This window comes from Ceratotherium simum, chromosome 22, assembly GCF_057802395.1.
Source record: "Ceratotherium simum simum isolate JZ-2026a chromosome 22, ASM5780239v1, whole genome shotgun sequence".
Taxonomy (NCBI): domain Eukaryota; kingdom Metazoa; phylum Chordata; class Mammalia; order Perissodactyla; family Rhinocerotidae; genus Ceratotherium; species Ceratotherium simum.
This window is the reverse complement of record NC_141921.1, coordinates 49,963,797-49,985,999: the sequence shown is the minus strand read 5'-3', so window position 1 is coordinate 49,985,999 and position 22,203 is coordinate 49,963,797. Positions and strand designations below refer to the sequence as shown.

At 52.5% G+C, this 22,203-nt stretch overlaps 1 protein-coding gene across 2 annotated transcripts in view; it reads left to right on the top strand.

The window, feature by feature from the left end:
- PRKCZ (protein kinase C zeta) overlaps window positions 1-22,203 on the top strand; it is a 117,681-nt gene that overhangs the window by 65,410 nt on the left and 30,068 nt on the right. The window contains exons 5-7 of one of the 2 annotated variants that reach the window (XM_004425501.3): window positions 13,662-13,747; window positions 20,681-20,812; window positions 22,112-22,190. In XM_004425501.3, the coding sequence (XP_004425558.1) occupies window positions 13,662-13,747; window positions 20,681-20,812; window positions 22,112-22,190 (297 nt within the window). The remainder of the gene's footprint in view (window positions 1-13,661; window positions 13,748-20,680; window positions 20,813-22,111; window positions 22,191-22,203) is intronic. The other variant, XM_087446978.1, reaches the window with a different exon arrangement.

Genomic DNA, 22,203 nt, shown 5'->3' with positions numbered 1-22,203 from the left:
CCCTTTTCTCCACATCTTCTCCAACATTTGCTATTTTTTGTCTTGGTAGTTGTAGCCATTCTAACAGGTGTAAGGTGATATCTCATTGTAGTTTTGATTTGCATTTCCCTAATGATTAGTGTTGTTGGACATCTTTTCATATGCCTGTTGGCCATCTGTATATCTTTGGAAAAATGTCTGTTCATATCCACTGCCCATTTTTTGATTGGGTTGTTTGTCTTTTTGTTGTTGAGTTGTGTGAGTTCTTCATATATTTTAGAGATCGACCCCTTGTCGGATATGTGATTTGCAAATATGTTCTCCCAGTTGGTGGGTTGTCTTTTTGTTTTGTTCCTGGTTTCCTTTGCCTTGCAGAAGCTCTTTAGTCTGATGTAGTCCCATTTGTTTATATTTTTCTTTTGTTTCCCTTGCCTGAGTAGACATGGTATTCGAAAAGATGCTTCTAAGACCGATGTCCAAGAGTGTACTGCCTATATTTTCTTCTAGGAGTTTTATGGTTTCACGTCTTACCTTCAAGACTTTAATCCATTTTGAGTTAATTTTTGTGTGTGGCATAAAATGATGGTCTACTTTCTTTTGCATGTGGCTGTCCAGTTTTCCCAACACCATTTATTGAAGAGACTTTCCTTTCTCCTTTGTATGTTCTTGGTTCCTTTGTCGAAGATTAGCTGTCCATAGATGTGTGGTTTTATTTCTGGGCTTTCAGTTCTATTCCGTTGATCTGTGTGTCTGTTTTTGTACCAGTACCATGCTGTTTTGATTACTATAGCTTTGTAGCATATTTTGAAGTCAGAGATTGTGATACCTCCAGCTTTGTTCTTTTTTCTCAGGATTGCTTGAGCTATTTGGGGTCTTTTGTTGCCACATATGAATTTTAGGATTCTTTGTTCTATTTCTGTGAAGAATGTCATTGGGATTCTGATTGGGAATTGCATTGACAAAGCATGTCTTTCATTGAAGCATTTAGTCCATTTACATTTAGTATCATGCTGATATGTTACAGTTTAAATCTGCTGTCTTACTGTTTGTTCTGTAGTTGGCCCATCTTTTCTTTCTTTCAGTCCCCATCCTTTCTTGCCTTCTTCTGGTTTAATCAAGCATTATTGTTACGTTTCCCCCTTTTTTAAATTAGCTTTTTAAAGTAATACCTTTTTTTAAATATTAAAAAATATATATTCTGGCTGCCTTAGAAATTATAAGACACATTTTTGGAATGCACCTTAAGTTAATACTTTTACTATTTCCCGGATAAGGCAAGAACCTTACGACATGTCAATTCTATTTATCCCCTGTCAGTTTTTATGCTATTGTTATCACGTGTGTAAATTCTACATATATTTTAAACCATACAATAGCCATTATTAGTATTGTTTTAGATAGTATTCATTCAGATTCATCCCCTTATTTACCCTTTTGATATTCTTACGTCTGAGACTATTTTCCTTCTGCCTGAAGTACTCCCTTTAGTATTTCTTTTAGCACAGATTTGCTGACAACTAATTGGTTTTTGTTTGTGTGAAAATGTGTTTGTTTTACCTTCGTTTTGAGGGATGTTTTCCACTGGGGATAGAAGTCTAGGTAGGCTGTCAAGTTCTTGCAGCCCTTTTAGTACATTGTCTTCGGTTCTTTCTCATTCCTGTTGGACAGTCATCTGTCAGTCTTGCCATTGTCCCCTTGAAGGAAACGCTGCTCCTTTTCTCTGGCTGCTTTAAAGATGGCTCTTGGCATTCCACTGCATCAGCTTTGCTGAAGAGGGGAATATTGAATTTATCCTGAGTGAGGTTTGCAGAGCTTTTCCCATCCGAGGCGTAATGTCTTTTGCCTCTTTTGGAAAATATCAGCAGGTGTCTTTTTCAAATATTGCCCCCTTCACTCTCTTCTTCCCCCAGGACCCCACGTCCACATCTTAACCACACCCCATTTGTCCTTTTGCTCTTTTCTGTATTTTTTGCATCCTAGTTTTCTTTCCCCTCTGTGCATCAGTCTGGATCTTTTCTACAGAAATCTCTTGTTTTTTCTAATCTGTTCTTAATTCTATCTCTGAATTATTAATTTCAATTACTATAGTTTTCACTTTTAGGATTTCTAAAATCCTAGGATTTTTAGAATTTGATTTTTTTTCTTAGATCTAGTTCATGGGTGAAATTCTCTCATTTCATCTATCTTCTTAAATATATTTGGAATCTGAATCACCTGTGAGTCTATTTCTATTGACCATTCAGTCACATGCCTCTATTTCTTGGCCTCCCTAGTAATTTTTGATTGAATATCAGATACTATGTTTGAGAAACTGTAAGAGCTCTGAGTGATGTTATTTTCCTCATGAAAGGATTTAATTTTATTCTGGCAGATGGAGTGTGGACACATCACCTTGATTCAGTTAAAGCTGGTCTGTTTCTCAGTTTTCTTTCATCTATTTCAATAAACTCAGCGGAGAGAGTCTGGGGGTTACCAGGACCCCAGTCTCCGGCTTTTGTCTCCCCAGCACCGTGAGTCAGCCACAATCTCTATCTAGCTTTTTCTTTTTTTTCGCTTTTGGCAGCTGCTTTCTGCTTGGTGTGTTGGCCTGTTGCCCCAAACTTGTGCGGCTCAGGACTCAGCAGATGCCTCAAGGGGAGATCACACACTGATTTTAGATTTGTTTCTCCACAGTTCCCTTTTCTCTGGGATCTTGAGAGCCTCGTGGGCGGGGGTGACACTGCCCCTCCAGTGGGCCTGGAGGACAGGGCATCGAAGCAGAGGGGATCATCCTCGAGCTTTTAAGGTCTAACGAATTTGCTGTGCTGCGTTCGAGACTTGCTTGGGAACTGTCACTTTTCCTTCCTCCCTGTTTCTCCTTTTCGGATTGGAAATGGCCTTCCCGTGCCTGGCACAACATTGTGTTTTGGAAACATGTACCTTGTCTGGCTTCACAGGTTCAGGCTGAAGGGGATTTTGGCTCAGGATGAATTGCAGCACGAGTCTCACCCCTCTCTGGTTTAGATGATGTTGAGATGAAACTTTAGAGCTGATGCTGGCACGGTTAAGGCTTGGGGGCTGACGGAATGGAATGAATGTGCTTTGCATGCGAGAAGGACATGAATTTGGACAGAGTGTTATGGACTGAACGTGTGCCCCCCAATTCCTATGTTGAAGCCCTAACCCCCAAAGTGACGGTATTTGGAGATGGGACCTTTGAGATGTAATCGATGAAGTCATGAGCCCTCATAGTGGGATTTGTGCCTTATAAGAAGAGACACCAGAAAACTCTCTCTCTGCCATATGAGGACACAGTGAGAAGGTGGCCGTCTGTGAGCCAGGAAGAGACCCTCACCAGAACCTGGCCTGCTGGCACCCTGATCCCGGACCACCAGCCTCCAGACTGGGAAATAACTTTGTTGTTCCCGCCCACAGTCTGTGGTGTTCAGTACGGCAGCCCCAGCTGGCTGAGACAGCTCCTTAGGTCTGCATTGCCTTGGTCGTCCTGAGCCCCAGTTTCTGTCTCCAGTTGGATACCCACGAGCTCTGGGCCTTGCTTTCCTTTTGGCCTCCGAGGAATCAGCAAACACCGGAGGACACGAGGTGGCCTTGGTGACATGTCCCTCCTCTCCGGCCTCACCTCTGATTCTGACCCTCTCCTCTGGTCTCTGAGCCCCGATGCTGCTGTTGCTGCTGTTTTGCAGCATTCGTTGATGGTTCTCGGAAGCAGGTTAGACTGAGGCTGGCCACATCCTCGATCCCCGCCGTCGGTTCCCGGAGCCGGTTCACGTTTGTGGCTCATGTTTTCCAGGTCTGAGTTGTTCCTTCCTTCGGTAGCACTTTCCAGGGCACTCACTGGTGTGGCTTTGTCCTTGTGCTGCAGGAGCCAGCCTCCCTCTGTGCTGGATGTGGACCCGTGGACTCCGCCTGGGCCCCAGGCCTGCCTGGGACGGGAGCCTGGTCCTGTGACAGCACAGCTGGGACCGAGCAGCTCAGATGCCTCCATACAGGAGAATCTCTACGTAGAGATGAGCTGTGTCGTGTGTGAATTTACTTGTAATGTGTTACTTGTAATATGTTATTCCTTTTTCCATAGAATCTTTGGGATAATATTGGTCAGCCATTTCACTAAAATAATTCGTATCATGATAAATTAGTATCTTTGCCATAAAAATTATTAGAAAGTTGAACTGTTATGACCCCTCCCTCTCAAAACACCTCTTAGGATTGGTTTTCCTAATGTTTACTGACGGTGTTTGGTGACGAAGGGACGGCTCTGAGGAGCCCTGGACGGCCTGTGCTTCCTGGGAGCCCCGAGGCTCTGACCCTCGTCTCGCACCCCGTCTGCTTCCTCCAGGCGGGTGGAAGGAGGGGTCTGTTCTTTACACCCCATCTGTGGTCTGCTGTTATGGCAGCCCAAGCTGATGAGGACCGGGCGGGTCTCAGCTCTGGGTTGCCCTGGTGGCCCTGAACCCCAGTGTGTGCTGCTCGCAGGGCCCTGGGCTGTGCCGTGGGGTCCTCACCGCTCCCAACACCCGTCCCAGGGAGTGGAAAACCTGTCTGAAGCATTTCTCATTTTAAAAATCAGAAGTCTGACCCCTGGATGCGTCCTTTGCGCGTCCTGCTCATCTTGCGCTGGGTTCATTGTGAGTGAACTGCGCTCCTTGAAAGAGGCCGTGAGGACGCGGCTGTCCAGCAGGGGGCCCACGCGCCTCCTCCGTCGCAGCCTTTCCCTCTGGAGGGAACTTCCAGTCCTTTCCCACCGAGACAGGCACTTCTCCTCTGTCCTTGACCGCTGACCGCTCTTCCGTGAGCTGCTCTCCCGTCCGTGGCGACTTCATTTTCCCCGATCTTGTGCTCTTGTGACCTCGCAGAGCACGTCTTAGATTTCCATTTTGGGCACTGGGGAGGGTGTCTGTTAGGTCAGCTCCATGAGACTGGCTGCTTGTCCAGCTGCTCTGCGCGCGGGGCATCCGGAGCAGGCGTTGTCCTGGGGAGATCCTCAGCACAGGGGCTGGTGCCCTCCTGACACCGAGGCCAGGGAAACGGACGCGGAGTGCCGGCCCCAGGTCCTCGCTTCCCCTCGTGGAGAGGCTCCATTTTATGGTCTTTAAACAATTTCAGTTTCAAAACCACAGTCTGCGGCAGGTGTGGCCTCGCGGTTTAGCCTGGAACCTGGCGCTCTGGGTGCTGCTGGACCGCAGCCTTGGCAGGTGCTGGCAGACCACTGTGGCCACAGCTGGTGACAGCTCGCCCCAAGTGATGGCCCCACAGAATGTGTCCAGAGGCAGCAGCGCTGGGGCGGGTCCAGGCTCACTCGCTGTCTTCCGTTGGCCATCCTCAGTGTGTGGACACTGCCCTGGGCTGGCCCCCACCATGTCCACCCAGCCTGCAGTGACTGGGCCTGGTGTCCCTGCTCCCTTGCCCCAAAGGAGGAGGTGCCCCTGCCCTGAGAGGGAAGTCCCTCTCTGCGGCCTGAATGCCTTGGACCAGTGACATCACTGGGGTCCCCCTTCTCTGATGACTTTGGGCCTGGATGAGGTCAGCTCCCCATGCAGCAGTGCCATGGCTTGGGGGCCGCATCAGGACCACGTGAGAAGGGCGGGCGGATGCTGGGAGGTGGCGCCCCACAGGCGGGAAGTGACCTTATTCCCACTTTCTCCCCATGAGGAAACCAGGGGCCCAAAGTGACAGTGACTCCCGCCCCCCGTGGGCGATGAAGCCTCGCCCCACAGCACCACCACCTGGGGGGCCACCCTGGGCTTGACCACTGAGCAGGCCACCCCCCACGGCTCCTCACTGCCCCTTCTGTTCCTTCCGAGACCCCTCAGCCACCTGACTTATCTTTTTCACTAGCACTCGACAGTTTAAATATTTATCATGTTTGTTGCCATTCCTTGTCAGCTCCAAGGGGGCGGGACTTCTGTCCGTCTTCCTCGTGTCCCGAGCACCTGCCGGGCACCGACTGGTCTGCACAGATGAGTGTGACACATGGACGCAGTGGGCAGAGCTCCCTCCCCTCCCGGCCAGCTGAGGACCTGGGTTGCTGCCTGTTCTCGCCTACGTTTTGTCGTGTTGTGGTTGCAAAAAGCCATTTCCCATGGGGAGGGGGGCCCGGCGGCACAGGGAGAATCAGGGAGATCTGCCGCTTCCATGGGAGCCGGGGCTGCGGCCGACGTGGCCCAAGACAGCCACCGTAGCCTCCAGCAGCTGGCTTCCTGCACAGTGGTTCCGAGACCTTGCCCGGGCTGCTCTGTCCCTCACCTCTCAGAGCTCAGCCTATTTTCAACCACATTTTCAGTGGGGAGGCAGATCAGTGGTGAGAAACAGGAAGTTGGAGCACCGGCTGGTGATCAGGGACGGTCCCTCAGGTGGGGGACATCTGCACCTCGTGCTGCCCCATGTGCCCGGGACAGCAGCCGACCTCAGGTCCACGGCAGAGCTGCCCCGCCATCCTTGCCCACCCTCAGGTCCGGCCGAGGTGTCTGTCCCCCACCACGTCCTGCTGCCCCATCCCCTGGAATGGAGCCCCCGTGGCTGGTGTGACCCAGTAGAGCTGAAGGAATCATCGAGTGCTCATTCGAACGGCTCTCGTGGGGAGAGAGTGCCCAGGGCCCCTTGGAACACGGTGACCGGCCCCGGGGTACACGTAGCAATGAGCAGTCGTCGTGAGGCCGCATCCACGGTCGGGGGCGCACCAGCCACTGGATAAACGTGGATGAGCCATGCGGCTCCCAGTGGGCTTCCTGTGCCTGTGTGTTTGTCCACACTCTCCGTTGTCCCTCTGGACCCCCAGCCAGTGTGGCCACCAGGCTTCCCAGCCGCACCAGATACGTTCCCTGGAGCCAGGCTAATGTCTTACTCGAAACCCCAAACTCCCGTTTCTAGAAGGTCACATGGCAGCTCATAGTAGGAGCCTTTTGGTGGACGTGTGGTCGGCGAGAACAGGGGATGCGGAGTAAGGGCACCGTGAACTGGACACCGTTGGGGCAATGTGATGCCGAGAACAGCCGTGCCAGGGTCTCTGGCCACCCACCTCTTTCCCCCTACACCCACGTCCCTGCATATGGTCCTAGATGACCACACGATCGGGACATCTGAGCCCTGAAAGCATGGTGTTCTTCCATGTGGCTGCTTTTGTGTCAAATATTTGCCTAGAGTGAGCCGGGGTTGAACCTCGTCCTGGGGAGAAGGACAGGCAGCCTTGCCCTCCAGGGCGCAGAATCCAGTGGACGTGGCTCCCTGGCAGGAAGCTAAGCCTGGAGGTGGCAGTGCCCGCTCTGCCCCGAGCCCCGTCTCGGCTGCACCCCCCCCCTTTGGGCCGAGGGCACCTCACCAGCTCCTGGGCCTTGCTTGGGGCTGGTTCGCTGACCTGGGACCGCCACAGGAGGCATTCGACTGTCCCCGTGCGGCGTGCCCTGAGCCCCGATGTGGGGTGTTTCGCCCGGCTGTGTTGGTCATCCGGGTGGGGGGTCCGTTTCCAGCAAACAAGTGAGCCCTCGAACGCCACCCTGACCTGCTCGGGAAATTCGGCACACCCCACGCTCATCCCCAAATCGAAGGGTGCGTGGTTTGTTTCACAGCCTGTTGCTCGCAGCTCAGTTTTTTTAAGTGTATATTTTCTTCGCCTTGTCAGAGCCCTCAAGGTGCTAGATTGCCATAGAAACTGAGCTCGTTAAAATTCCTACTGCCATCCTAATTATAGAATCGCGCAGACGGGCAGAGAGCCTCTCTGAGGGCGTTGGGGTTGAGGCTGAGAGGCACTGCAAGCTGCTGGGAGCCAGCCGACGGCTTCCCCCAATTCCACGGTCCTTCCCGTGACCACCGGCACCCAGGGAGGTGACCAGACGTGCTCGAGGCGCCCAGCGGACACGTGGCTCCGACTCCAGAGCCCGGCCTTGGCAGAAGCAGCCAAGAGGGAACCGTCCGACCCGGCACGGCCGAGGTGGAGCTGCTGGGCCCAACGTCCCCTCAGAGGCCTTTCCGGCTCGGCCGGCTCAGCTCTGGGACCGTTTCCCACGGGCGTCTCCTCTACTGAGCTCGGTCGGAATGACAAGCTGGCCCCCAGCGCCAGGCGCACGGCCCGGGCCACTCCCAGAGTGCCCGCCTTCGGAAGCCCCCTGCACACACGTGTTCTCTGGGGACGCGTTTTTTTTTTTTACACTGTGGCTGTCACTTCAGGTCAGGAATAGGGACTGTGACTTTTCGGGCAGAAACCCAAATTATGAAAATGTGACTCTTGTCTGAGGCAACGGCCCAGGAGGCTGATGGCCCTGGCTGGTGAGGGAAGGGGACGGCTGGGCCCCCATGGCCTTCACGGTCGCCTTGGAGCTCAGGGCCTTAGAAAGCTGGGTGGGCGCTGTCCGATTGTGTCCAGGGCAGGCCTGCACTGGGGGAACCTTCTAGTAGAGTCTAAAGTTGGAAAGTTTTTGGGGTTTTGGTGATTGCCATTGCGGCAATGTGGTTTTTTCAAGGAAGGTGCTCAGTGGATTCAGAGGCTAAGGAGATGGTAACCCCAGTCCAGTCAGGAGAGAAACACCAGGCGAACCCCAGGAGAGAGACGTTAGACACAGTGCCTGACCCGTGCTCCTCAAAACTGCTGAGGTTGTCAAGTCTAGGGACATCTGAGAAACCGCCACAGCCAGAGGAGGCTGAGGAGACATGAGACTGAATGCAGTGTGAGGTCCTGGGTGCATCCCAGGACAGAAAGAGGACATGAGGGAAAAGCTGAGGAAATTGGAATACACACGTACCTCAGTTAGTAATAATGTGTCATTGTCGGTTCATTAATTGTAACAAACGTACCGCACGCTTGTAAGATGTTAATAATTGGGGAGACCGGGGTTTGGGGTCTATGGGAACACTATACTCTCTCTGCAGTTTTTCCATAAATCTAAAACTGTTCTGAAACATAACGTTTATTAAAAAAGGAAGTTGAGGAGGGCTCTGGCTCAAGCTGGAGTCTAGGTAACAGCACCGGCTTTGATCCCGGTCTGGACAAATATGTCAGGGAGTCAGATGTGACCGTGAGAGCAGGTGGGGGCGGGTCATGTGAGAACTCTCTGTACTGTCTGTGCAACTTGCTGTCAATCTGAAATCACTTCAAAATAAAAAGTATCTATATTTTTATAAAGTGAAGAATGCCCTGCTGTCCTTGTGGTTCCTTGTACCTCACCTGGCCACTACTTTCCAGGTAGTGGCGTGGGTGTGGATTGGACACCCTGGGGGGCTCCCCTGCCTCTGCCTGAGATGATGGAAGGGTATCAAGTGCTGCTGGGGTCTGCACTGGCAGGGGCTCTGCAAATGCCCTCCCGTCTCTGCAAGGGGTGGGGAGGTGATGGAAAGTACCAGTGTGAATCAGGGTTCTCCCAACAAACAGAACCAATAGGATGTGTGTGTGGAGAGAGAAGGAGATTTACTGTAAGGAATTGGTTCAAATGATTATGGAGGTGGGTAAGTCCAAAATCTGCAGGGTGGGCCAGCAGCCTGGGGCACCCAGGAGGAGCCGATGCTGCAGTTGAAGTCTGAAGGCGTCTGCTGCAGAATTCCCTCTTGCTCAGGGGAGGTCAGGCTTGTGTTCTGTTTAAGCCTTCAACTGATTGGATGAGGCCCACCACATTGTGGAGGGCAATCTGCTTCACTCAAGTTCCACTGCTTTAAATGTTAATCTCATCCAAAAATACCCTCACAGAATCATCCAGAATAATGTTCAACCACATATCTGGATGCTGTGGCCCAGCACAGTTGACACACAAAATTAACCATCACATCCCATCCCTTGCCAAAAGGCACCCATACACATCCCCTGAAACCATATGCAGTCTCTGGTTAAAGACAACACCAAGGGCATAGTCACGACTAACATGATAACGGCAGCCCTGCGGACAACCAGAAATGCCCTAACTCTTTCCCCGAGGGGGACTGGTAATGGTGAGAGTGGGCCTGGCAGGGCTGTGGCTGGATGCGTGGGACGTGGCCTCTCCTTGGTATGCACACTCTAATCCCTACTTTTCTCTGCTCTTCCTTTCACATTTGTCACATTTCTGTCACCCGGGAGCAGTGTCGTGTCTGTCCCACGGCCCCCTGGCCAACCACCCTGACCTGTGTCCTGCCTCTGGTGTGAAGCTTGTGATCCTGGGCGCCGCATTCCGTCAGTCAGGGTGTGAGCCAGCAGGGAAGGGGACGGGGCTGCCTCTGGGCAGCAGGGAGCATGGCCTTTCTTTGCAGACTTAGAGCTCTGTATTGCTTTTTTAAAATCTGATACGCTTTATTTGAAATAAAATTCAGCACTTGTCTCCTTCCCAAAAAAGTTAAAAATGATTTCCTAAAGTTAAAAAAATGAGACAGAATTATTTGAAGGTGTGTCTGAGGGAAATATTTGAAGTTAGTTTATAACTATATTGTTGCTGCCTCTGGGCCCCCCTCTGTGTTATTACAATCTGAATTGTATATCATTTAATGTAGCATTTAAGGACACGTCACTCACGTGTGTTACCAAGCATACAATGTAGCAGACACGCATGCCCTTGGCAGCCAACCCAGGATAGAGCTAACCCACACCCACCTGCCCCGTGTGCTGTCCCCAGAGGCCACCACTGTCCTGAACTTGGTGTTGGTCATTCACTTACTAGAACAGTTTCATCTCATGACTGTGTACCTTAAAACAATACGTTGTTGATTTTGCTTATTGGTTTAGCTTTATAAAAATGGCATCATTTCATATAGCCCATTTTATATATATCAGTGTATCATTTCATATTGATTTTTTGTTTGATTTGATTTTCGAAGATGCATCTGTGCTACGAGTGTGGCTGAGGTCGGGTTTTAAGCTGATGGGTATTCCATTGTACAGCCACACCTGCACCACGCTTCATTTATCCGTTCCCTTGTCCATGCACCTGGGCATCCTCAGACATTGGTAAAGGTCCCGGAGCCTGCATGGGACTGTTTCCTGGGGCTTTGATCTAGGAGTGGTGCAATTGCTGGGTCATAGGGGAAGCTAGTGTCCCTCTCTGCAAACATTTTTGGTGCCGATCTAGCCCCTCTCTAGGAGGAAAAGCAACTTCTAGTTGTTCTGCGTTCTTGACAGTATTTGGAGTGTGGGGAGATGAGGTGGGCAGGCCCTCAGATGTAAAGGATACCAAGGTGAATTTGAGTTTCTCTGATTACTCACAAGGTCGACCTTCTGACCAGTTCTCATTCACCATCTTTCTTTTTTCAGCAAAGCGCCTATTCTTATCTTTTGTTCATGTTTCTGTTGCTTTCTCCTCATGGATTTGTGCAAAGTTCTTTATGCACCCTGAGTTGTGAGGCCTGTTCACTTGCATGTGTGCTGACGACTTAGACTGTGTGACGGCCTCTGGACGGACATGTGTCCTCACTGCGCCGTACTCAGAAGCGTCCCTTCCTCCTTTTTGCTGGTGCTTTTTATATTTTCAGAGTTTTTCTCCCACTCAGATTATTTAGATCATCTCCTACATTTCCTTCTAAAATTTCCTGTCATTTTGCTTCTCATGTTTAAGTCCTTATTTTTGAGGGGACAGATATGTGTATGGAGTGAGGCCGGTGCCTTAGTCTGCTCCAGCCGCCGTAACAATACCCTAGACTGGGGGCAGATTCTCATGGCTCTGGAGGCCAGAGGTCTGAGATCAAAGTGCCGGCAGGGTTGGGTCCGGGGGAGGCCTCTCTTCCTGGATCTCAGACGACTGCCTTCCCGCTATGTCCTCACGTGGTGGAGAAGGACCTCTAGTGTCTCTTCCTCTTCTTATGAAGACACTAATCCCACCATGGAGGCCGCACCCTCATGACCTCATCTAACCTTGATTTCCTCCTTAGAGACCCCATCTCCAAGGAGAGCCACCCTGGAGGTTAGGCTTCAGCATAGGAATCTGGGGGGACACAGACATTCAGTCAGTAACAGCAGGATCTGGGTTTTTCTCCTTCGTGCTCCACGGCGGTGCAGGTCATGTGGGGCTCTCTGTCCTGTCCGCTTGGCAAGCATGTCCAGGCTGCTGTGGGCTCTCTAATATGCCTTGGCCTCTGCTAGGACGTCTTTGAGTTTCTTATTTCCAGTGGCTTTAATCAAATTTAAAGGATATCCAGTTGGGCATATTTTTAGACGTCAACGTGGCGTGTGCGTTGGGCTCAAGAAGGAGCCAGAGCCTTGGTGCTGGTGTGTCTGCGTCTGACCAGCTCAGCTCTGCCTGTGTCTTTGTTTCTGTCTCTATCACTCTCTCTGTGGGAATGGCCAGGGGGTGTGAGTGCCACACAGAGGGAGGGTCAGTCCTGTGGACGTTCGCAGGGACCAGGGGGCCAGGCTTCCCCCAAACCAAGCCAAGTGGCTGGAAGGGCCAGGGGTAGCAGGATGCACCCTGTCATCTGGTCAGAGGCCCTGAGGGGTCACCAGAGACTCTAGCCCAGGGGCAGATGGACTGAGGGCGCTGCTGCTCCCGGTGGTGTTTGCCCCGGTGGACCCCAGGCCTGAAGCCCAAGGTGTGGACTCAGAGGTGGGTGGAGTGGGAGGGGCGAAGGCTGGTGCTGCCTCCAGCCTGGCCCTGTTCTCATCTGGGTGTCGGCCGAGAGCCTGTGGCAGGAAATTTTGAGGGTTCTCCAGGCAACACTTGGGTCTCTACCAAATCCCCCCAGCTTTGGGGCTCCTGAGGCTCCCGGAGGGATCCAGACTTCTTGGTCTCTCCTCCTCCGTCTCCCGCTGAAAAGGAGAAAAGTAGGTTTTGCAATTGCCGTGACCTGATTTCACAGGTTCCAGCCAGAGCTGGTAATTTGCTTATTTTAAAAACATTCCGTTACAATTTCCACATTAGTATGTTCGTGGCACTTCCATGACTCTCATGAAAGTCGCTTTTACTGTGGAACTTTATAAAAGCACAAAGCTTCCCGTTGTATCCTGAATATTTTGTTTCCACGTACATTCATTTCAAAGGGTTTTGAAGGAGCAGAGTTAGAAGCATTTTAAGGAAGAATGAAACCAACCGTTCTTGTTATATGTTTAGCTCTGGCATTTTTAATGAGTGGTGTTCTTCCTTAGAAGTTTGAATTACTGAATGCACGCTGTGAAAGCGATGTTTTTGGTAACTTGCAGTTCGCTTTGCTTTCCTTCTGCCCACAGGTTTGTTAGGCTGAGGGGGGCTCGGGCAGGGGCTCCCTCATGTCCGGCTGAGGGGTGGAGTGGTGCTGGCTGAACGCTGCGTTTCAGGCTAGCCGAGGATCCAGCGCTGTAGCCGCTGCCCCTCCACTACAGTCGGGCGTAAATATCACAGCCACTCACAGCCACCTGAACCACGTCCCTGTGTGGAAAAGGGGCCTGGTTTTCATGCCCTGAGGGAAGTCGGGGGAAAGGAAAGAAGCAGGAGAGCACGCGGGGCCTCGGGTGATGTGACGGCCTCGACCCTCCACGGGCAGCATCCTCATGGTGACTCCCGGCCGCCCGGCTGCTGTCTGGGGGCTCTCCGTCTCTGTCCTCCACACCTGGGCTGGCGTCTCCAGCAGCCACGGCTGTGACATGAGACTCATGTGAGGAGAGGCAAGGAGGGAGTGGCCGCCAGGGAGGCTGTCACTTCGGCTCTGGCTTCCCGCGGCTCCGGCCACCTGGACGGGAGCAGCCTGTCCCGCCTGCACTGTGCGTGGTGGAGTGGGGCTAACAGGCCGCTGTGCTGTTTCTTACACTTTTCCCACATCCTTTCTAGAATCGATCTACCGCCGTGGAGCCAGAAGATGGAGGAAGCTGTATCGCGCCAACGGCCATCTCTTCCAAGCCAAGCGCTTTAACAGGGTGAGTGTGCGCCTGGGGTGCGCTAGTCGAGGGCTGTCCACGTGCCCGTGTGCAGAGAGCAGGGGAGTGCTTTCTGCCGCTGGCGGGCTGGGCTTGGTCAGTGCACAGCGGACAGGCTGTCCGGGGCGGGTCCCAGAAACACTTTCTCTCCATCACGGATGAGCCTTTTACAAGGTTTCCTGGGCCCGTGAAGGTTCCAGTTCAGGTCTTTTGGCAGATGGTCGCTGCTTGATGAATGCAGTCTGTGCGTCTCGGGGCTCGCTGGGCCGTCCCTGGTCGTGTAATCCTTTGTCGGGGACCCTGGCTTTGAGGTCCTGGCCTGCTGGCGTCCAGAAGCGGGACTGGGGATTTGATGAACACCACCAGGCTGCGTGTTGTGCTGCACACAGTGTTTCCTGTTGGCTGCAAGCATCTCCTGTGAACCCTGGAAGCCCCAGACAGCCCCCAATCTCTGCCACCCACCTGGCCCCACCGCCCACCCATTCTGAAGGGCACTTTAGCATAGTTTCCATCATTGCTCTTCATGATGCCTTTACATTCTCTAGAAATGACGTGATTCACGTGGCTTTGTAATTGTTCCATTTCACCATGGAAGAAAAGGTGCCTCTGGCTGAGGACGGTTAGTGTCCGGGGGCTGCCAGAACAAAGCACCACAGCCTGGGGGCTGAAAACAGACTCACGCTCACAGTCTGGAGGCTGGAAGTCCAATGCCAGGGTGTCGGCAGGGCCACGCTCCCTCTAACGGCTCTAGGGGAGGGTCCTTCCTGCCTCTTTCCAGCTTGTGCTGTGCCGGTGTCCCTTGGCGTTCCCTGGCCTGTAGCTGCAGCACTGCATCCTCGGCCTCTGCCTGCACACGGCCTTCTCCCTGCGTCTGTGTCTGTTCTCGTAAGGACTCCATTCACAACTAGGGCCCACCCACTCCAGTGTGACCTCATTCTAACTTGACTAACTACATCTACAAAGATACTTTTTTCCAAATAAGGTCACATTCTGGGGTTCTGAGTGGACATAAATTTGGGGGACACCACTCAACCCACAACAGCAGCCAAGCACGTGCTCACCTGGGGGCCTTTGCACATGCTGAGCTCCCTGCCCGGCCCACATTCCTTCCTCCACATCTTCAGAGCTCATTCTCTCCCTTACTTTCTGTCTCGGCTCTGTGCCCTCCACTCACATACGCTCCTGATGTTCCTCATGGTGTGTGCCATCTCCCCACTGGGCATAGCACTCTGGGCACAGGGACTCTGCCCTGTTCAGGCTGTGTCCCCACACCTGGCACATAGTAGGTACACACTACTTGTTTATTATAATTAATGACTGGAAGATAGTCAGCTGGGGGAGACCTGGGGGTGCTGCACTGGGAACCAGGAATGGGGTGTGTCCATCAGGAATAAGAAGGCCCTGGGAACCAAGGTGGGCGGCGGGAGAGCACAGAGTCCACAGAATATCGGATGCCTTGGGGAGATCGGACGTCACAGAGCAAGAAGCTGTGGGAGGACACCGAGTGCCAAGTGCTGCTGTGGCCTGGGGACAGAGGGTGAAGGATGCATGAATGATGGACCTTTATCGAGTTTCTGGGTGACAGAGTGACTGACCAGGTGTGGACATGAAATTTTGCAGTGAGCCGACCAGACAGACAGGATGAAACCTGGCTGCTGAAAATATGGAGAAATGGAAACTGTCAGCCCCCGGGAGGCGAGGCGCCCACTGCCCCACCTTGTGTTTATTTTGCCAGCCAAATGGCTTCTCTTTCTGTGCATCTGGGCACTGGCTCCATTCTGGCCATAGAGGGGTCTCAGGCAGATGGGACGAGCCACCCTTTGGGCTATCAGAGAGAGGGTTCTAGAAGCCCCGTGCCCCATATTAGCTTTCGGTGAAATGCTTGTTTCCTTCATTGCTGGCTGACTCACTGGTCCAAGGTGAAGCCCACCCACCCAACGAGACAGGCTGGGGCCCGGGCAGTGCAGAGGGGTCTGGCCTCTCCCACCGTGCAGGTTTTTGGGAGAAAGACCCATTTCTGTGATTGCAGAGTGCAGACCCTGACACTCCTTCCCCACTGCCTGCCCCTCCTGCCGCCCCCTCCCCAAAATCAGTGAGCAAAGGCTTTTCCTCCCCGTGGAGGAGCGGGGCTCGGCCGGGCTACCCACTATAGCCCCCGGCCCCATCCCATTACAGATGCTCAGCTGTCCCCAGAGTGCCAGTGAGTGGCTTTTCACAAATTCGGAGGGGCTGAGAGCCGACTCTTAGATCGTTCAGTTGTTTGCGGACGGGGGGCCGGGTGTGCCTGCACCCCACTGCTGTCCTTGCGTTCCAAGTTCCATATCCTGCACAGACCCTGGAGGCTGCTCAGTGCTGCTCACTCTGGGTTAATCACAGGGCTGTGCAGCGCACCTCCACTTGTCTCTGGGAAGTGATGTTTCAAGAGCTACACGTGGGGTTCTGCGGGAATCAGCAAGACTTAGGGGAAAAGCCCACAAGAGGAGATCATTTCTCACGTTCTTTACTGGTGACCCAAGGACGGAAAGTGAGTGGGTGTCAGTCACACCGGCCCGACACTTCCTGCGTAGATCTTTAGTCACACGTGACACAACTTCTCTTCCAGAGCAACGAGAAAAGTTCAGCTGGTGAATCAAAGGGAGAGAGCCCATGAGTTTCTGGGAAGGAGATGAGGAGGGCAGCCTCCACCCCAGAAGAGAGAGCCTGGTGGCATGGATGGGGGATGGGGAGGCCCAGTCTGTGGGACGGAACTGATGGTCAGAGCCTGGCCCTGGGAGCCCCGGGGCATGAGCATTTCCCGTAAAGGAGTGGAGGGGCTGTCCAGTAAATTGTGATGAGACAATTGGTTAACTATGGTGCTGGGAGGGAGGAGTCCAGGTCCTTTGTTCACATCAAAGTCACAAGTGGATTAATGTTAGAATAAATCCTAAAAACGTGGAGACGATGCAGCTGCCTGGGAAGAAACTGGGCACGGAGGACCAGAGGGGAAAGGAGTCTTTAGGTTTGGCCATGTATTCATTTCAGGCGTCTGCAGTTTCCAAACAAATTAGATGCAAAAACACGCAGGAAAAACGTTTGTAACAAATAAAACCTGGAGTAAGAGATCAAAACAATAAAAGAGCCTCCGCACATCGGCTTTTTTGGTAAATGCTAAGAGTCTAAAGGTAGGCAAGGATCTAAATGGTTAATTAAATAAGAACTGAAACTGTTCATAAATGTAGGTGGCTTAACCGTCATTGGTAATCAAAGAATTGCAAGACATTTTCCCCGTCAGAGTCAAAGACGTTAAAAGTCATTAGTGCTCAGTGTTGCTGTGTGTGTGGCAATGGGGTCCACTCCCTCCTGTGGGGTGCAGACATGGACCCCTACTTTCTGGAAACCAGTTGGGAAATATGCGTCAGTGGCTCTAAGATGCTCCTGTCCTGCAGTCCTCTGCAAAGCATCTGTCCAAAAGAAATCTGACGTTCAAAGGTTTGCATATGAGGAAGATCAGCTCAGTGTTGTTTTCACAAGTGGAGACAGTATCTGAACTTACTGTTACTCCCTTTGCTGTGTAACAAACGACCCCATTCAGGGGCCTCAACCACAGCCCTGGAGCTGCTGGAGGAGCCTCTGCTGGTGGCAGGTGGACCCCTCGTGCTGCAGGCCCAGCTGGGTGGACAGTCCAGAGACTCTGGCCTTTAATGTGAGTTCACAGGAAGCAGAGAGTCGACGCGCTCACCTGGGTCCTTGTAGGGTGGGGAAGATACGCTAGGGAGCGAGGGTGGGACAGGGAGACCAGTTCTGAAGACACTACCCCAAAGCGGCCACACCACTCAAGGATTTCTCTTACACTTTCTGGTCTGAACAACTAGTAGAGCAGCAGTTAGCAAGATTTCCTGTACAGGGCCAGAGAGTAGTTGTTTTAGACTTTGTGGGCTACAAGGTCTCTGTTGCAACTACTCAACTCTGCCATTATAGGGCGAAAGCCCCCACAGACAGTATGTAAACAAATGAGCCTAGTTGTGTTCCAATAAAACTTTATTTACAAAAACACGTGGTGGGCCATATTTGGCCCTCAGCTATCATTTGCCCACCCCTAGACTAGAAGATTGGAGTCACCACTTGGTTCCTGATCAACGCCATGATGAGAGGAACAGGTTTGGGGCCTAGTGTGAGACCTCCTCCCCACCCCGCATTGGCATGAAGTTGGGTACAGAGGATGGAGGAGAAATGAGGCTGCCTACCCGGGGCAGCAGAGTGGCTCCTTATACCTTATGTGAGGAGGAGGGGGACACACTTCCTGAGAATCTGAAGCTTCAAGCTGGACCTCACACACACTGGTAGCCCAAATCTGCACAGCTGGATGGGCCCAGGCTGGCAGAAGCAAACAGTGTTTCTCTTCAGCCCAGCCTCAAAGGATTCCCACAGGTAAATGAACAGAACACCTGAGCTCGCAGTCAGAAACCACGAATTGCAGTGGGAAAAGAGGCGTCCAGAGCACGAACTGCAGAAACGCAGACCAGAGGCTTAGACTGACTGCAGTAAAGGGAGTGTTTAGTGCGATCGAAAAACTGAAACCAGTGATTGAAAATATGAGCGAGGAGCCAATGTGGCAGCACGTAAGAGAGACTTAAAAATATTTTTTCCCTTACTAATTTATTAATTCATGTGAATTTCTGAGAATAGAAGCTTGGATTTTAAGTTTTGTTTTATTTTTTAGTGGCACATCTCCTGAAATGTTAATATTTCAGGTGTATATTTGGAATAAAGGGCCTTTGGCAGCGTCGTGGCAGCCTCTCCTGAGGCGCTCCTGCGTGTGGTCTCCAGGTAGTTGGTGCTGATGCCCGGCAAATTCACGCTGCCACCTGTCAGCAGTCGTCCTGGCCTGGCCCCTGGTGAGGGTGACTCTTAGGGAAGGGATCTTTGTCCATTTGTAAAGGCACCAGGAGGCTGTGAATTTGCCACTAAATATGACCCAAGTGTTACAGATCAAGTTGCTAAATGGTGACTTAGAGAAAGCTAAACACATTTAGCACGTTATATTAAAAATGTGAATTTTTTTAATGGTTTTGTAAATGGTGAAAACTGGTCTTTGTGGTGAAGCTCCTTCTTTGAATTCTGAATTTACGCATTCAGCAGTTGCCCTGTTGGGGCGAAGATGCCAGTGTCAGTGTTGAACTAGGGTGGCTGGAGTCGGAGGTCTTGGGTGAGGGCCCCCACTTCTATCTGCCGTGTTTCAGGCCATTCCCGGATGGAGCCCACAATCCGTGCTTGGCTCCTTGTGGGAAGGATGGTTTAGGCAACACGGAGGACTTGAAATAAAATCTTTTTTTTTTTCTCGTTACCCAAGTTAAAAGCAGTGTGTGCGTGTATGTGTGTGTGTGCGTGTATGTGTGTGTGTGCGTACTTGTCTGCAGCAGACTTTTATTGGGTGTCCACTGTGTGCTGGCACTGTCCCAGGTGCTGGCCCACGACTGTGCCTAGGGCATACGAGCTCTGTGTGTGGGGAGGGGGCTCCCTGGGCCCCTGGTTTCCAAGCGCGGCTCCTCCCTGATGAGAAAACTGGCGCCCACTGGCCTGAGAGCAGGCACATCCTACGAGATGTGGCACATTGGTTCGTTCGCTCGGCCACACCCTGTGCCCACACATTGTAAGGACTGGATGCGTTTTCTTGCATGAACTCACTTCAGATGGCTAGTGCACTTGTATTCCTTTTTATTCTTTTTCAGGAGTAATTTGGGACTCTCAAAAGAGACAAATTTGTTAAAAATGGCAAAAGAGGGCTAAAACGTGTAAATGAGTTACGGCTGGGGAAATTCTAAACAGAAAGCAGGTTCCTGCTGATGTGCGAATGGGCCGCGTGACTGTGGAGGTGACTTTGGCTCACGGTGAGCAACCGTGGGAACAGGTTTCCAAGCACATCCATCCTCGTGCATTTTCAGACATTCAGAATCGTGATCACCAAGCAAAATGATAATTGTCATTAATTTCACATTGTTTAGAATCATGAAGAACAAAGATTGACCATTTAAAATCTTTAAAGAGGGCCGGCTCCGTGGCTTAGTGGTTAAGTGCGCGCGCTCCGCTGCTGGCGGCCCGGATTCGGATCCCGGGCGTGCACCAGCACACCGCTTCTCCGGCCATGCTGAGGCCACGTCCCACATACAGCAACTAGAAGGATGTGCAACTATGACATACAACTATCTACTGGGGGGGGCTTTTGGGGAAAAAAAAGGAGGAGGATTGGCAATAGATATTAGCTCAGGGCCGGTCTTCCTCAGCAAAAAGAGGAGGATTAGCACGGATGTTAGTTCAGGGCTGATCTTCCTCACAAAAAAATAAATAAATAAAATAAAATCTTTAAAGATACTGAAAAACGTGCCAAGATAATTGCATGCTGCCCTATGGCAGTTTAAAAGTGTGACCAGTCAGAATGCCAGGCCGATCGTTTTCTCCGTGGTCGTCATTTGGGTGGGATGTTGGGATGAGGGTCAGGCCAGGGACTTCCCTAGCCTCTGTCAGCCTGGGTGACTCCACCCAGACGGGACCCCACAGCTGTTCTGCACACAGCCTGGCGGGAGCTGCGATGCCCCTGCCAGCCCCTGTAAGCAAGCATGCATGCCTGTGGAGGGGTCTCGTCACCCTGCCCAACAGGGGCTCCCCTTTCCCCTCACCCAGAGCAGGGACCCAGCCCCCCCACCTTGGGGCTGCAGGTTCCCCCAACGTTGGGATGAACCCGAGTGGGGGCTGCTGAGCCTGGGCAGGGCCTGGTGCCCAGATGTGACAAGGTGACAAGGTGACAGGGCTGCCTCTTGCTTGCAGCTCCATGTCGTCCTTTGAGAAAACCAGTGAAGGCACAACATGCCCCAGTGCTCGGCTGAGTTCCCTCAGTGTAGCATGGGCTTCGGGAGGTGCCCAGGCCCCCAGCTTGACGGCTGCTGTTCTCGTCTGCAGAGAGCGTACTGTGGCCAGTGCAGCGAAAGGATATGGGGTCTCGCGAGGCAGGGCTACAGGTGCATCAACTGCAAACTGCTGGTCCATAAACGCTGCCACGTCCTCGTCCCGCTGACCTGCAACAGGCATATGGTGAGTGTGGGCCAGGTGAGGCCCTGGGGGGCGCGGGGTGCTTCAGAGCGCACAGGGGAGGTTCGGGTGCGGCCTTGAGCCTATTGTCCACGCCAACCCTGGTGACCCTTGGTCCTCCTGTCCCAGTGGCATCCTGACACTGTCCCTGCCACTGATGAGACAAGAGGAGGGGGCATCTGTGGGCTGCAGAGTGATGGCCCGGGCCAGCGGTCTGGGACAGGACCCTTCTTCCCGAGCCCTGAGAGCCCCCAGCGCTCTTGGGGGGCCTCCAGTGCCCTCTGTGGCTCTGGGCTGGGGGTGGGGAGTAGGCTGTGGCTCGTCCGTACCCCAGTCATAAAGCAGTTCATGGGGGGGCTGCAGAGAGGAAAGCCCCGTGCTGCTCTGCAAGTCAGGGGACCCGGCCCCGTGGGCTGTGTGCCTCTCACCACCAGCCAGCAATCGTGAACTTAAAGCGTCCAGGCCCTTCAGCGGTTATTGACCAACTCTCCCTTGCTGAGCATCCAGGCCTCCACTCACGTTCCAGCTGTGCACGCGAGTGGGAGCCTGGATTGAACAACCAATCCCTCCTGGGTGCAGCGGGTGTACACGTTGGGACAGTGGGCTCATCTGCATCCTGTCACAGTGTGAACAGGAAGGACGCCTCCGGGGCTGATAGGCTGTCACCTCTCATAGGACAGGGACAGAGTCTGATCTGGGTCTCACTCCGATGTTGGCAAAGCACCAGGACATGGGGTCCCCCCACAGACCGGTGCGGAGTGAATTGGCATGGTCTTTCTAGGGGTCCTTTCAGCCGTGGCTGCCAAAACCATAAAGGCGCACATACCCGTTGATCCCCTAGGTCCACGTTAGCCTAAGAAGTGAGGCCAGCCCCGAAGATGTAGACAGTCGGGTTGAGGGACGCCGACGCCTGGAGCCTAGATGTCTGCCGATAGGGAGCTGTCTCAGTTGTGACCTCAGCCCCACGGAACCCCGCGAGCTGGAGACGGGGCTCAGTGCCTGGCTGCTGACAGATGCGCATGACATGGCAGTGGGAGGGTGGGGAGAGGTTACCAAGTGTTATATAAAAACATCCATTTTATAAATCACCTGCTGGAAAGGTCACAGCCTGAGGTGCCTCTGCCTGTGGAATCACAGGTGGTTTCAGTGGCTGTCTTTCCCTTGTCCGTGCAATAATGTAACTGCTGTATTTGTATGAATGTATTCTGATACTTGTTACAATGTATGTACTAGGTGATTTAAAACGTCACATAGTGTCTCCAAAAGCTACCTGGTCACTTTGTAACGCCCGTCTCTCTGCAGGATTCTGTCATGCCTTCCCAAGAACCTGCAGTAGATGATAAGGACGATGTGGACCTTCCTCCTGAGGAGACCCATGGAAGTAGGGGCTGCTT